Source organism: Thamnophis sirtalis, unplaced genomic scaffold, assembly GCF_051295495.1.
Source record: "Thamnophis sirtalis isolate CommonGarterSnake01/CBP01778 unplaced genomic scaffold, rThaSir2_p1.2 scaffold_10, whole genome shotgun sequence".
Taxonomy (NCBI): Eukaryota; Metazoa; Chordata; class Lepidosauria; order Squamata; family Natricidae; genus Thamnophis; species Thamnophis sirtalis.
Window position 1 is genome coordinate 4,115,816 of NW_028261390.1, and position 16,279 is coordinate 4,132,094.

A 16,279-nucleotide genomic window follows, 5' to 3' on the forward strand; every position below is an offset into this window, starting at 1 on the left:
TTGGAGGGGGCGGTGAGAAAGCTTCTAGCTATTAGGGTTAATGTGTAATTTATTGCTCTCCCAGTGAGGGTTTGGTTGGTGGGGCAATGTTAGAAAGCCTGACAATTAAGTAATTTTTTTACTTTTTTAAAAAAATTGCATCATCTCGGGGCCAGCAGTATTGCCAGCAGAGTTGCTAAAATCATTTTTGTGCAGAAATATGGGTACGTCTAGTTTAATAGAAAGAAGGACTAGGGGAGACATGATAGCAGTCTTCCAATGTCTCAGGGGTTGCCACAAAGAAGAGGGAGTCAAGCTATTCTCCAAGGCACCTGAGGGCAGGACAAGAAGCAATGGGTGGAAACTAATCAAGGAGAGAAGCAATTTAGAGCTGAGGAGAAATTTCCTGACAGTTAGAACAATTAACCAGTGGAACAATTTGCCTCCAGAAGTTGTGAATGCCCCAACACTAGAAGCCTTTAAGAAGATGTTGGATAGCCATTTGTCTGAAACGGTATAGGGTTTCCTGCCTAGACAGGGGGTTGGACTAGAAGACCTCCAAGGTCCCTTCCAACTCTGCTATTTTATTGTATTGAATTCAGATATTGTTGCACAATTATGATGCAGAATTCAGTCTGTTGAATTCAAAGTCTTTTAACTCAGAGCTGCTACGTAAAAGAAGGCAAATAATTTTTCTGATATTCAAGAAGGCAGGACTAATGGCTTTAATTTATAGAAGGATTGTTTTTGATTGAATGATGAATGCTAACAGAAACTTGGATATAAGAAAGTTATTCAAGGATGCATTGATAATGTTCTGATGCGGCAAGGAGGCTTCAGATATGGCGCTAAATAAAGTTGGATGGTGGAAGTACGGTAGAAGCCGCTTCAATGGTTCTTCTACCAGAGTTGATAAGAGAGCTACTCACTAGTCCTCCTCCCTACTACTTTTTGTATCTCCATGAAGTTCAGAGCTAGTTTGGTCTAGTGATTTAAGCACCAGGCTAGAAAGCAGGAGATTGTGAGTTCAAGTCTCACCTTTGACAGGAAAGCTGGATGGGTGACTTTGGGCCACTCACCAGGAGGCTGTGAGTTCTAGTGCTGCCTTCACCATGAAAGCCACCTGGGTGATGTTAAGCCAGTCCGTCAGCCCAATCAACCTCATGGGTGGTTGTTGGTGGGGGAAATAGGAATGTTGGATACGTTTGTCATCTTATTTGTAAAAATAATAAAGCCAGGATACAAATAAATAAACCAAACTTACTGGGAATTTATATATTGATTTGATTTTAGGGGCCCGAACAGGTGCAAACTGGCTGAATCCCACCACTGGTGCTATTGCTATAGAATACTTGGGTAAAAAGTATTTTGAAATCTATTTCTGTGGTTATCCATATCTTTCAATATGTTTGCAATTATACTAGATTTTCCTCCCCTCCTGAATATAGTGGCCGCTGTCTTATTGTATGTTCATTATTTTCCACCCGTGAAGCTTCCCAGAAATTGTTTGCAGATGCACCAACAATCCAAAAGTTCTTGTTCATAATGAATAATATGAAAATGTATATTTGGGAGATACAAAGCCTTCTTTTGAAGCATCTGCTGCATCTTCTTATGTTTTTTTTTCTGTCGCTACAAGATGATTTAGTCCTCCTCTGTCAACTTCTTCTGTTTTATTACACTCCTGAGGGTGGTTTTCCTGACACTGAAATAATGGCAAGTGCTTCTCACCAAGGGATTTTCCCCCCTGCTTATTGTTGCCTTCAGTGTTTTAAAATCATAACTTCTTTTTTTAACCTGCACTTCTGACCGAGGCTTCCCAAGAGCATGAAGCAAACTTCTGGTCCCGACAAAAACCCCTTTTATTAATTTGCTGTGGATTCTGCTCATTCACATCCAGCAAAGTCTTTCGAAGGAGGATTTACAGTCACAGACCTTATCTGGTTTGGAGAGCTGCCAGGCTGACATTTGCAGAACTTGGCAAGAAGTCTCGGAGAGTCACGAACCAATTAAGCGAACTGATTGTCTCCTGCAAACTCCACTCCCCTTTCGCTCCTCTTTTATTTCCTCTGGGAGGGGCCATTCATCATCCACCTGTGGCCTTACTCCCAAGTCAACCCCTGTTCTTTAGCTGTTCCCTTCGTCTGGCAACTCTGCACATGTGCACACTAGAAACAGGCTCTAGCTGTTCATCTGCCTCACTGATGTCTGACTCCAAAGGCAGCTGAGAACTGGCATCTGGCTCTGTCCCCTTCTCTGCCTCCGACACAGAGCCCTCATCAGAGCCTTCCCCAGACTCCAGGACTGGCCCAGGTTCCTCCCCAACCTCCTCACTCTCTGAATCTGCTGCCAGGTCTGCTGGCCTCTGGTGGGTCACAAAAAGTTTTGGCCTCTGCCCAATTCCAAAACACACACATATTTTTGTGCATTCTCACCTCCTGTTTCACTTTTTTCTCGTCTTTCTGTAATTGGCACTGAGGGTTCTTTATGGCTACTTCCGGGCATCACTCTATCCTCAAAACACTTTATTACACAATTCTTTTTGATATTCACGGGGAAAAAGATTTGTGAAGTCTTCTGGATGTGTAATGATTTGCTTTTATTTATATTTATAATTCTTTTTATGACACAGTATTCATTTAAAGCATCCATGCGGTTAACTTAAAGGGTTTTACAAATAGAATTATTCACAGATAAGTGACACTCCTATGCACATGCATTTATCGGATACATAAATATTGATGTAATGGCATGTGAGAATGATCTAGTCAGACAGGAGAAGGAGTCATTGATCGATCGATCGATTATTTATTTGTATATCGCCTTTAGTATTTTTACAAACACTCCAAAGCAGCAAACACATCCAACACACCCTGATCCTCCTATTTTCCACACAGCAACAACCCTATGAGGTGGGTTGGGTGTGAGAGAGAGCGACTGGCTCAAAGTCACCCAGCCACTTCTCAGACCTAAAATGGGATAAGGCACCAGATGGCTTTCGTGCAAAAAGCAGGAGTAGAACTCCCAGACTCTTTGTTTTAAACCTCGTGTCACTGTTCCAAATAGCATCCAAAAATTAAATCAGAGTTCAAGGCAAAGTATTGCTCAAAGTTCCAATTTATTAAGAGAGCCATGTTGGCACATCTGGGAAAACCCAAATCTGAAAGCTTCCCGGTTTTCCCCACCCAGTTGAAAGTTCAAGATCTTGCCCCCACACCCACAAGCCCATCACATGGTCCAATCTCCCACTGCCATGCTGGTTGTTCCACCCATCCAATTTCGGTCAGGTGCAGAGATGCAGAGAAAAAGGATGACCTTGGCTTTCTAGAAAGAATTTTGATATGGCTACATATCATCTAGCTCCGTACAATCCCCACAATAGAAAATGCATAGTAGAATAATAGAAAGTGTGACAGGCCAAAGTTCCAACAGAAAATATGGCTGCAGGCCTGGCACCTGGTGCTTTAATTGAACTGGTCTCTTATACCAGGGGTCCCCAGTTCCCAGGCTGTGGCCCACTATCAGGCTGTGGCCCATTCAGAATCAGAACATGTGTGCAGCTCTACTTTTCCACACAGTGGATTGGCGAGCACACCCATGGGCGCACCTACATTTCTGCAAAGGGTCAGGCGCACTCTGCTCGTGCAAAACCCCCTCTCTCCACTGGTTCACAAAGCCAGAAATGTTGGATACCGCTGTCTTATACAACTGTCAACCAAATTTAAAAGTTATCTCAGCCCAGTGAAGTCAAACGGCTGTGGAAAGCATCTCTCCTTCGGGACTCTCCTTAGTTTTATGGGAAGTAAAGCAGAGGAGGAGAGAAATGGTTTCCGAGTTGCAAGATTCTTTTCCTGTAACCTTACAATAACTTGGTCCTGAACACCAATAAGACCGAGGAGCTTATAGTAGACTGTAGAAGGAATAGATGAGACATCCAGCCCTTCCTTATCAATGAAGGCCAAGTGGAGCAAGTGGCCAGTTTTACGTTTCTGGGTGTTATCCTAAAAGAGGACCTGACCTGGGGTGCTCCCATTGCAGCCCTGGTCAAAAGGGCCCAGTAGAGATCATACAACCTGAGACTTCTCAGGAAACAACAACTGAACGGAAAACTGCTGGTGACCTTCTACCGCTGCACCAGAGAGAGTATTTTCACTTACTGCGCCTGCGTGTGGTTTGCCAATTGCACAGTGGCAGACAGGACAGCGCTCCAGAGGGTCAACGTCATTGCCCAGAGGATCATGGGTTGCCCTCTTCCCCTTTCTGGAGGAGCTTTATACCTCTCGCTGCCTTAAGAAAGTTCAAAACATCCTTAAAGATCCATCTCATCCTGGCCACCCCCCTTTTTTTTGAACTATTACCATCTGGCAGGCGGTACAAGGCAATAAAAAAAAGGACAAATAGGCTGGAAAATAAGCTTCTATCCCAGGGCAGTCACTATATTGGATTCTACGGTATAGTGCAATATTGGGTTTTCAATTTCAATTATACGGTGTGTGAAGGATGTGTGTTTGTGTTTTTATTTTTATAGTTATGTACACTGAAGATGGCATTTTGTTTCGTTGTACGATGTGCAATAAAGTTGTATGATTTACAATAAAGTAAACTGAACTGAGCTGAACTAAACTAAACAACTAAACTAAATTAAATTAAACTGAACTAAACTACAATAAAGGTAGTGCTAGTACTCATATTTGGTGCTTCTTGTCTGGGCTACCTGGCAGTAGACCAATCTGTGTTTCATGGGGGGGAAAAAAAAAGGAGAACATGGGCATGCTTTGATTCAACATTTTATTGAAAGAAAAACATTATTGGTACACTCAGCAGCAAGCACTGTTTTTGCAAACTGCTCTCTAATAATGTAGAGTGATGATCAAGGGGAAGATACATATTATTAGTTGATGAGGTAAGGAACAAGGCTGTAAGGAAGAGCTTTTATGCATCGCAAGGCAGTTTGGTGGCAATGGCTGGATTGTTAGGGAGGGGTGAATCAAGACTGGATTATTGTAATGCGCTCTACATGGGGCTGCCCTTGAAGAGTGTTCAAAGACTTCAGTTAGTCCAGAATGCAGCCGCGCGAGCGATTGTGGGTGCACCCAGGTACACCCACGTCACACCTATCCTTCGCGAGCTGCACTGGCTACCCATTAGTCTCCGAATCCGCTTCAAGGTGCTGCTCGCTACCTATAAAGCCCTACATGGCATCGGACCTGGGTACCTGAGAGACTGCCTCCTGCCGATTACCTCCCATAGACCGATCAGATCTCACAGGTTAGGTCTCCTCCAGATTCCATCCACCAGCCAATGTCGGCTGGCGACCCCCCGGGGGAGAGCCTTCTCTGTTGCAGCTCCAGCCCTCTGGAATGATCTCCCTGTCGAGATCCGGACCCTTACGACCCTCCCGGCTTTCCGCAAAGCCACCAAGTCCTGGCTGCTCCAGCAGGCCGGGGGGCCTGTGAAACATCCAGCCCCGCGGAAATTGTGAATGTTGCAGTTTTGTTTTTAAAGTGTTGTCTTGGTCTAGTCTTCCCCCTTCCCCTGTCTACTGTGAGCCGCCCGGAGTCCTTCGGGAGTGGGCGGCATACAAGACAAATAAATACAAATACAAATAGATTTAGAGTGATTTCAGAAGAAAAAGAAAATAGAATCAAAGCACATACATGTATTTTCTTTTTGAAGTGGGAGGAGGAAGCAAAATCAAAGGATATTGCTTCCTGGCTGTACATTTCCTATTTATATATCCATAGGTAAAGGTTCCCATTGCACCGATGTGCTAGTTGTTCCTGACTCGGGGGGGGGGGCGGTGCTCATCTCCGTTTCAAAGCCGAAGGGCCAGCGCTGTCCGAAGACGTCTCCGTGGTCATGTGGCCGGCATAACTCAATGCCGAAGGCGCACAGAACACTGTTACCTTCCCACCAGGAGTGGGTTGCTGCGGTGCGCTGGCTTGGCTGATATATTCATTTTTCTCCCAATTTCAGGCTGTTTCCCCGTACACCATTGCAGAGCTGTGTTTCAGCAGAAAACGATTGTGTATTCAGTTTCTGAAAGTTCAGTAAGATGTATAGAACAGGAAAGATTATATAAAAATATGACTAAACCTTGTTTTCAAATTTTCTATGCCAAAGCCAAGGAAGGACACACAAGAAAGGAAAATCTAGCTAATGCATATCCATTGGAACTCCTATACATTTCCCCTAATGTACAATATACTTAGCTATTTCTGAATTGGCTACTGAGTAGGCTGCCCATTGTTAATGAAGGTCTTTTCAATCAATCCAGCATCTGATTTAAAATTCAGATACAAACATGGCTCAGGGCCTGTTTTATAATACTCATTATCTTTTTGTTCTAGAGAGCATGACTTCTGCAACTTCACCCATCATTTTAAAATGGGATCCCAAAAGTTTGGAAATCAGGACTCTAACTGTGGAGAGATTATTGGAGCCACTAGTTACACAGGTAAGTTGTGAATGCTGATGCATTATTGTTTGTTTGCTAATGTTTTTTTAACATTTGTATTTTTATTCAGGGTTTACATTGCAGTTGCATTTTCCGGCTTATGACGAGAACGGCGAGGTTTGTCAAATAAGGATTTTAATTGCACTCTGCATAGTGTGTATTTTTCAAATCTCATTCTGCATTCTGGTTTTCTGAAAAGGATTAAGCTATGTTTTAGATCAAATAGAAGCCCGTTTGAAATTATTTTTGTGTGTGGTGGGTGGATATGACTTATCAAATTTTTCCTGTTGTAACCAAAGTATTCATATGCAGATACAGAGATGGTAATTCAGGAGTAGTAAGATTGACAGGTGAAATCCACGTGGTTCTTTGAAAATAAAATTCTAGGATTTTAAAAAAAGATGAATTAATACCAGAGACTTGGTTGAAGAACCTATGATGTCAGGGTTCCAAGTAACACCCCCCCCCCAATAAGAGAAGACTCCGAGGCTTGAAGTTCCTCAGAGTTTCGTTTTATTAGCGATGTCATGTTGGCACATCTGCAGAAACCCGAATCTGAAAGCTTCCAGGTTTTCCCCACCCAAACAAAAGTTAAAATCCCTGCCCAGCACCCACATGTCCATCACATGGCCCAATCAGGTACCGTCCCCTTCCAGGTGCAGGGCAAGATGTCCTTGACTCTCTGAGAAAGGCATGTTATTTTGACTATATATCTCCCATACGCCATATAATGCCCTCTCCCATTTTCCCACAGCATTAAATATGACTGGCCGGAAGAACCAATGCAAAAGATGGCTTCCAGGCCTAACACATGATTTCATAACTCTTCTAAACAACAGAAATGGGGGCCATCTGGACCTCAGAGAATAAGTAGCGTGCAGTACAGTGGTGGGTTGCTGGAAGTACGCCCTGTTCCGGTACGGTGCTTCAGAGGGCCCACGCACCTGCCCGCGATCCTGAGCTGTATTTGACCCAACTGGGCCATTTGCGCGCACTAGCAGCGTACGGCGCCTGCACGATGCTCCGCCGAGCAGCTCGAGCATTGCGGGTGGTGGGTGCGCATGCGTGCACAGCGTGTGTGCACGTGGTGGATACCTGGCCCCGTCGCAGCGTACCGGTTGCGACGGGATCCGGAACCCACCACTGGTGCAGTACTGCCTTTGGAGTTTGGAGAGATGATACTGTTTCATCCAAGAGAGCATGCCAACTCTGCAGGGTTAAATCAGCCAAGTGGATGTTATGGGAAATGGATGGTCTCTCAAATAACCAGGCCCTATGGATTGTAGCTATCAACCAGCACCTTGAGTTGTACCCAGAACCAAATTGGCAACCAGTGCAGCTTATAAAGCAGAGGTGGCACAGCTCCGCCCATTACTGCTTACACTGCCACATTCAGCACCAGCTGAAGCTTCCAAATGGTCTTCAGCGGCAGCCCCATGTAAAGCAACATGCAGTAGTCAAGTCGTTAGGTGGCTAGGGCATGGGTGACTGGCCGAAGGGCCCCCTGAGCCAAGGTGGCGCAGTGGTTAAAAGCAGCACTGCAGGCTACTGCTAGATCAGCAGGTCAGCGGTTCAAATCTCACCGGCTCAGGGTTGACTCAGCCTTCCATCCTTCCGAGGTGGGTAAAATGAGGACCCAGATTGTTGGGGGCAATATGCTGACTCTCTGTAAACCGCTTAGAGAGGCCTGAAAGGCCTATGAAGCGGTATATAAGTCTACTGCTATTGCTATTGCTATCTAGGAAAGGGCACTGTTATGCCCTGTTGGAGACTGATTGAGATGGAAGACGAAGCTGACGGGAGAGCGGGAGCTTGGCTCCATTGGTTCTGGAAGAAACTGGGCAAAGGGCAAAGTCAGGCTGAGCAGAGCAGTGTAGAGGTAGAACAAGGGAGAGGGGGTTCAGATGAAGACCAAGGCCCACCCCCGCCCCCCTCAATGCAGAAGAGATCAATGTGGGTTTGCGTGGCTTATGAGGAAGGAAAGGGCCCCGATTCCCTTCACAAGGCACACCTGGGGATGGAGTTTAAAGGAGAGGCAGTTGGGAGGGGCGGTTGTCAGGACGAAACGCTGAAGTCATCCAGCCATGGTCTGCATTCCTGGTATTCCTCTTGACTGTTTCCGCGCTACTGTATTCTTACCTTGCCTCATTGGAATTATTCTTCACTTCTGGAACTCCCTATCTTGCCCCGATGGAGTGGTTGATTGCAGTCATTCTGCTTACAGCATTTGGACTGGAGTATCTGCGGGTTTGCGGGAGAGTAAAAGCGTCGTTGGGGACAAAGTTGGTGCCACTCAAGGGACTCATACCGGTTCTCTGGCTGTGCCATGCCCCATGTCATCATAGGCACCATTGGTGCACCAGATAGAATTGTGCACATCCTAGCCACAAATGATACTTGCTCTTTAAGATTCCCCAACTGTGTACCCATCTGGAGGCCCCATCCAAGGTCAATGATAGAATCTTGATGGTTGAAACATCCTCATCTTGGTAAATCTTGGTAGGATGGAGTGGGAGGTGGTCCGTCCTCCCTATCTAAAGCCATTATACTGTAGAACTTTGAGAACCTCACTTGTCTCCCCCCCCCTCCGCTCCAATACCAGATAAAAAATTATGAAAAAAACACCTAAGTGTAATGGAACTCTTGCTTAGCACAAAGATGAAAGGAAGAAAAGAAATACAAACACTTACGGTTATGAATGATGTGCGGTAATGCATTAAGTTCTTCCAAATAATATATTTAATGGAATGACAGTTTCGTTTCTTTGAAATGACGGGAGCTGTTCAGTTTGTAACGAAGGAGGTGAATGCAAATGCCCTGTTGAAATAGAGGCAATATTATTCCTAACTTCCGTTAGTTAATTTTTAATCATAGTTAGGAAAGTTGACTCGCTGACATTGCCTTTCAGTCGCTCCTAAATTAGACTTATAATCGTACAAAGGAAAGCATAAGAAAATAGGTGAGCATTCCATTAGGAAGATAGAAGCACATACGAACAGAATAACAAAGTTGGAAGGGACCTTGGAGATCTTCTAGTCCAACCCCCAAATGTAGATTGTTTCGGTGTCCTTACTTGAGTACAGATAGTACTGAACATACAACTGTTCATTTAATAACCATTCAAAGTTACAATGGCACTGAAAAAAGTGACCTATGACTGTTTCCCCCCATTTATGACTATTGCAGCATCCTCATGGTCACGTGGAAGAAATAAGGTGTCATCAGTGACTCAGGGGCTAAGATGCTGAGCTTGTCGATCAGAAAGGTCAGCAGTTCAGCAGTTCAAATCCCTAGAGCTGCATAACGGAGTGAGCTCCCGTGACTTGTCCCAGCTTCTGCCAACCTAGCAGTTGGAAAGCACGTGAAATGCAAGTAGAAAAATAGGAACCACCTTTGGTGGGAAGGGAACAGCGTTCCGTGCACCTTCGGTGTTTAGTCATGCTGGCCACATGACCACGGAGACGTCTTCGGACAGCGCTGGCTCTTCGGCTTAGAAACGGAGATGAGCACCACCCCCTGGAGTCGGGAACGACTAACACGTATGTGCAAGGGGAACTTTTATCTTTTTTTAAAAAAAGGTGTCATCAGATTGCAAAAGCCAGGAGATTTCAGCCACTAACTTCTTCAGTCCAGTTTGGCCTGAATGATGCTCCTCGGCCTTATCTATACTTGTTCTGTAACTGTTGGCTCGAATATAATGTTGGAAATGACCCCAGTCGAAAGAAAGAACCATAATTTGGAAGTTGAGAATACTGTGCTGAAAGAGATGGAACAGCAGATGGATGGAGAAAAAAAAAGGACTTCGGTTTCTGGACAGGTTGCAAAAGAAACACCAGGACTTCCATATGTTGCTCATCAGTGTCCATTTCATAATTTATGCACACAGTTTTTTTGTCTCCTATTGAGTTTCAAAGAACCCTGAAATGGCTCGCAAAGACTAAAGATAAATCCAGCTGTTTTGGGAGTCCATGGACGAAAACAAGAATTTATTCCAGGTCCAGCTTTCTCTCTGAAGACCCCGAGGAGACCCTCGTGTAGTTTTCTTGGTAAAACAGTATGGGAGGAACATGTGTGGTTCCTTTTTGCAGGTCCTCAGTCAGACTAAAAATCTGCAATTTCCTGCTGGTTTTCCATCTGAACAGCCTGGATTTTCTTGACTCATTAAGACTAGGCAAGATTGCCTAGGGACTCCCATTTAGCTGGCACAACCTAAGAGGGAAAGGAAGGGATGGGGAAAATGAAGAAATCTAGGCAATGTTCCTCGCTTATTTTGTTATAATAGGTTTTGAGAAACTGGAAGAGGACTTTCTACCATACAGATTAAGTGGTTTGGTGGTCTTCCTTAGTTGGTTTGTGTAGGCCAGTAGTTCCCAAACTTGGCAACTTTAAGACTTGTGGACTTCAACTTCCAGAATTCTCCAGCCAGCTCTGCTGGCTGGAGAATTCTGGGAATTGAAATCCACAAGTCTTAAAGTTGCCAAGTTTGGGAATCACTGGTGTAGGATATATGATGACTGGGACAAGATAGTGGAAAGCGGTGGCAGGTGGATCTGGCAAAAGTAGGATTTCCTATCGCTTCCACCTTCTCCTTTGCTTTCATGATAGGGTGGATAAAAACCGGTGATTTAAATAAATAAGTAAATAAATAAATTGGATTTTTTAAATTTGAATTGGATTTTTTTATATTTTTATCAAATTTATTTTAAGAAAATGCTTTCGGAGTAAAAAAAAATCTATTTAAAGGTAGTTTTCTATCTTAAGATACATTAATAATTTGGTTTATTCAGCATGAAATGGAGCCTAGTGAAGTAGCACGAGGCTGTATATTCTGCCATGTTGGGACTCTCGATGAGTCAGCAGCGGCTCAGAGGAGGCGCCGCTGCGGGACAGAGATGACTTAAATCGAGTTGATTTAAATAAAGCCTTTTTACTAGTGATTTAAAGCCTGATTAGATCCTGGAAGTAGTGAAGGACTGGCCTACGGTGGCTCTGCCAGCAAAAATGGAGCTTAGGCCGCAGCCGAAAACATGGTCCCTTGAGCTTTGTTTTAGCTGGCAGAAGGTTGCAGGAGGCCGTCGCAGCTGAAAATGGAGCTTGGGAGTCCATTTTCTCTGGCAGAGCACTCGGTCTACCACAGATGCCCCCAACATGAGTGATGTCAAGCTGGCCATGCCCACCCTGGCCACGCCCACTCCCCCTCCCCCAGGTCAAACACAACCCTCAATGAAATTGAGTTTGACACCCCGGCTCTTGGCAACACGGAAACTCTGGATGGCACAAAGCTGTAGGAGAAAGATAGGCAGAAGCTGGGGGGAGGAGTCAAGAGAGGAATCGCCCTGGAGTCCTTATGTGTGCACAAGTGGTCAAAGGCAAACCCCTCTTGGGTTCTATTAACTGTTATCTAGCTCCAATTTAGTGCTGATCCTTAATAGACTTGATTCTTGTGTATAGGCATGAGCATTAACCAGCTTAACTGGAGTTTTATGGCAAGGTCCTGATTCTTCGCGCCTGACAAAACCCCAACAGAATCATATGGGAGCTGCTGTCAATCATTTTTTTTACTTGGCAGGTTCATGAAATAAAGCACGTTGTTAAAATAGGCAAATGTAACGTGGTTTAAGATGTACCTCCAACTTGAGTTTGGATGTTGAATAAAATTTCCACGCCTAATTTAGCACAGGTGAATCCATCTTAACTTCAATTCATTAACGTCCGTGGTGAAATAGGGATACGGCTCTGGAGATCTACTTAATTTTTAGTGCTCGGAAACTGGCACATATCACTTAAGGCCTCCGAGTCAAGTGAAATAAGCAGGAGGAAATTGAATGCACGAAAAAGCAATATCCGACAAGGTAATTTTGTAATCAATACATTCCCAAAGTGGTTTACATCAAACTTGAGCTGGCTAAATTTCCATTTCCATAATAGCACACGCGGTTACAGAATCACATAACTAAAAACTACTTTAAAATAATTTTGTTTTCCCTTGCACATACTTCCACGATGGTATAAAAATAATTTTCATGCCCTCTTTTCTTCTCATACACGATATTATTTCTATTATAACAGACTAACAGAGTTGGAAGGGACCTAGGAGGTCTTCTAGTCCAACCCCCTGCTCAGGCAGGAGATCCTATACTATACCACTTCAGACAAATGGTTGTCTTCTTAAAAACTTCCAGTGTTGGAGCATTCACAACTTCTGGATTATGTTCTGATACAGTATTTTATAGATAGTCAGGTATTCAATTTTTCTAAAAAAAAAAAAAAAATCCAGAGGAATTTGTTTTCACAATTCTTGCAAAGAAATATTCCATTATGCTTTGCTCCGTGACTCCTCTTTTTGTGGCAGCCCCTTAGATTGGAAGACTGCTATCATGTTGTTAAGTAAGCTCCCCGTTGGGAGAACGAGTACGTTCAGCGAAGCGTTGTGAGAGTTGTGTTGGAGAACACACAAACCAGCATACAGAGACACTGCAGTTTAAATAGGCTTTTACTTTCGTGGAAATAGAGGTTTCAGAATCCATCAAACAGTCCAAGTCATACACAGATAAGTCAGCCAGTCATCAATGTCTTTCAGTTAGTCCATAATCATACAAACAGTCCGGTACTCAAAGTTTGCTAGCAGTTGTAATACTTACAGTAGCTCTCGGAACTTCCAAAACACTCAGATCAGATCAGCCCAGCATCTAACGAACCAGAGAGAACTAACAGTCGTTCTGGCTCCCTCTTATGGCCGATTGCGGAAAACAGCAACCAATCACATTTTACAGTATGATTTAAAGAAACAGGTACAACCTTGTTACATGATTTATATATTGCCAACCCAACCGTTAGATTATATTCCTAACACATGTCACCCCTCTGCTCCTTTATTTATTTAATTTGTCCTAGTCATTTAGGATGATGCTATGAAGAAAGATAAATATATATTTTAAGATCTGGGAAAAAATGCCCTAATGAAGCTACATTGCCCGTTTTGCTAAATTGTTACTCTTGAAAGACGTTTCACCACAACTAAGGTTTTGTAAAGGTAAAGGTTCCCCTTGCACATATGTACTAATTGTTCCCGACTCCAGGGGGCGTTGCTCATCTCCGTTTCAAAGCCGAAGAGCCATCTCTTTCTGAAGACGTCTCCATGGTCATGTGGCCGGCATGACTAAATGCCGAACGCACATGCAATGATGTTTCCTTCCCACCAAAGGTGGTTCCTATTTTTCTACTTGCATTTTTACATGCTTTCAAACTGCTAGGTTGGCAGAAGCTGGGACGAGTAACGGGAGCTCCCTCCGTTACGCAGCGCTAGGGATTCGAACCGCCAAACTGCCAACCTTTCGGATCGACAAGCTCAGCGTTTTAGTCACTGAGCTAAGACCTTTAATCGCCCTGCTTTGATGCCATCCCTGTTTGGATTATTTTATCAGCCAAGGAGATCATAGTCCCTGGCATGTCACCTCTGATGCTTTCAGTGAACACAGTTCAAGGGGAAAGATGGTTGATAAGCAAGGTTAAAAGCTGAGCCGAAATGAACCGAAATGAGAAATTGGAATCCTACCTGCGATGAATGATTGCAAGGGTTGACTCGAATAAAGAATAAGGGGGGGGGGGAAACACCTTACAGTCAATGAGCCTTTGGCTTCCCCTATTTCGTTTTGAACCGTTACGAGCCAGACAGCTAAGTTGTGTTCAGCAAAACGCTTTGCCTCTAAAGGATTTTTAAAAAAAAATTTACCCAGACTCATAGGAGAAGATAATAAGCCTCCTTAAAAAAAAGTTGTTTCTCTTTTTGTGTGTAAAGTTCTTATTTATGATGGTCCACTCAGTTCATTTGCATAATGATTTATACTTCGTCTAACATTAGAGCCGGACCGGGTTATTATAGGATAAGCCAATTACCAGCTGTAGGTTTTTTTCCAGAATAATGTGTTTATGTGTGGTCATTTGGAAACAAATTTATTTTTCCCTGCCTCTTGGACTCTAGAGCTTGCTCCAATTTTTAAAAAATAAGCCATTATTATCTGCCTTATGCTGCTCTGTGGCCGTAATGAAGATTTGATTTGATTTGTATTTTGCCCCCTTCTCCTCATCATAGCACGTGCCATTGTGGGATATTTCATGCTCACTAGTCCAGTATCCCAGATTAAGATAAGAACTAGACTTGTACAAATTGGTCAGTTGTGGCAATTTTATCCCTCTACCCCTTGGTTTTGCCATCTGTTTAATTGCTCTCCCTTTCTATTTGGATGAAACCTGGTCACTGAATCATTAAAATAAAGAGCACGGGTAGTCCTCTACATATGCAACCACAATTGAGCCCAATATTTTGGTTGCTAAGCAAAACAGTTGAGTTTTGTCCCCTTTTACAAACATTCTTGCCACAGTTGTTAAGTAAGTAAGGTAAAGGTTCCCCTCGCACATATGTGCTAGTTGTTCCCGACTCCAGGGGGCAGTGCCCATCTCCATTTCAAAGCCAAAGAGCCAGCGCTGTCCGAAGACATCTCCGTGGCCAGCATGACTAAATTAGTTGTTAATTGGGTCAGTGCATAGGAGTGCATAAGAGCCGAGGTGGCGCAGTGGTTAGAGTGCTGTACTGCAGCCACTTCAGCTGACTGTTATCTGCAGTTCAGCGGTTCAAATCTCACCGGCTCAGGGTTGACTCAGCCTTCCATCCTTCCGAGGTGGGTAAAATGAGGACCCAGATTGTGGGGGCAATATGCTGACTCTGTAAACTGCTTAGAGAGGGCTGAAAGCCCTATGAAGCGGTATATAAGTCTAACTGCTATTGCTATTGCTATAGTGCATCAAACAATCTTTAAGAATGTTTTGAACTTTTTTAAGGCAGTGGCAGCTATAAAGCTTTTCCAAAGAGGGGAGAGGGCAACTAATGATTAATTAATTATATCTGAATGGATTTTCTTGCCCAACAAATTTCATTTCTTTAGATGCATATAGAAATCAGAAGTAACGTTTTGCTCTTCAGGCTCTATCTAAGCACAAGTGAATAATTTCGCCTTTTGCCACGATTTTCAACTTTTATTTCATGTTCGTGTGGAAGCCTAATCAATCTTGCAGCCTAAACTGCTGCTGAATATTGAGTTGTTTTTAGAGGATGTATATTAATATATTGGAAGCTTCATAGCAAATGAAGCATTTCTCCCCATGGTGGAATTTAATGATTGTGTTTCAATTTATGAATTGAATTACTTTAATGAACCATGCGTTGTTATGAAAGGTCATACAGACCAAATTTTTAAAAGAGTCGGAGTGCAGATGTGATTTGTCCTCCTGGCTCAGAATTTAACAAAAGTTCTAATTGTGGGATAAATACTATATTCATGCAAAATTATACCCTTGTGTTGCGTGATTTTGAATTCAGCTTTTCATATTTGACATTCCATAAAGATCTGACAGGTACATTGATCATTAGTGGTCAGCTTTTAACATATTTTTTCAATGGATCTGATTGTGGCTCTTTGTTATATTATTTCGGCAATTTTTAAGCAATCTGCAGCTGGTTGATTGTCACTGAGCAAAATCCAAAACAATGTTTTTTAAAAACCCTTTAAGACATAAATTAAAAGCAAAATAGTCTTTTTGGACCATCTTAAATAATAAGCATAACATATTAAATAAAGGTTTAATTTGTTATAAAAACGGGATGCGGTGGCTTAGTGGCTAAGATGCCGAGCTTGTCGATCAGAAAAGTTGGCAGTTCGAATCCCTAGCACCGTGTAACGGAGTGAGCTCCGGTTACTGTATATACTCAAGTATAAGCCTAGTTTTTCAGCCCACTTTTTGAGCTGAAAAAAGCCGCCTCGGCTTATACTCGAGTCAGTGAAAAAT

At 43.3% G+C, this 16,279-nt stretch overlaps 1 protein-coding gene across 2 annotated transcripts in view; it reads left to right on the top strand.

Annotated features, from left to right (window-relative positions):
• The window catches only part of CTNNA2 (catenin alpha 2), a 499,669-nt gene that overhangs the window by 47,938 nt on the left and 435,452 nt on the right, over nucleotides 1-16,279 (top strand). For both annotated transcript variants that reach the window (XM_087723953.1, XM_087723954.1), the window contains exon 2: nucleotides 6,330-6,436. In XM_087723953.1, coding sequence (XP_087580079.1) covers nucleotides 6,335-6,436 — 102 coding nt within the window. In that variant the 5' untranslated portion in view covers nucleotides 6,330-6,334. The remainder of the gene's footprint in view (nucleotides 1-6,329; nucleotides 6,437-16,279) is intronic.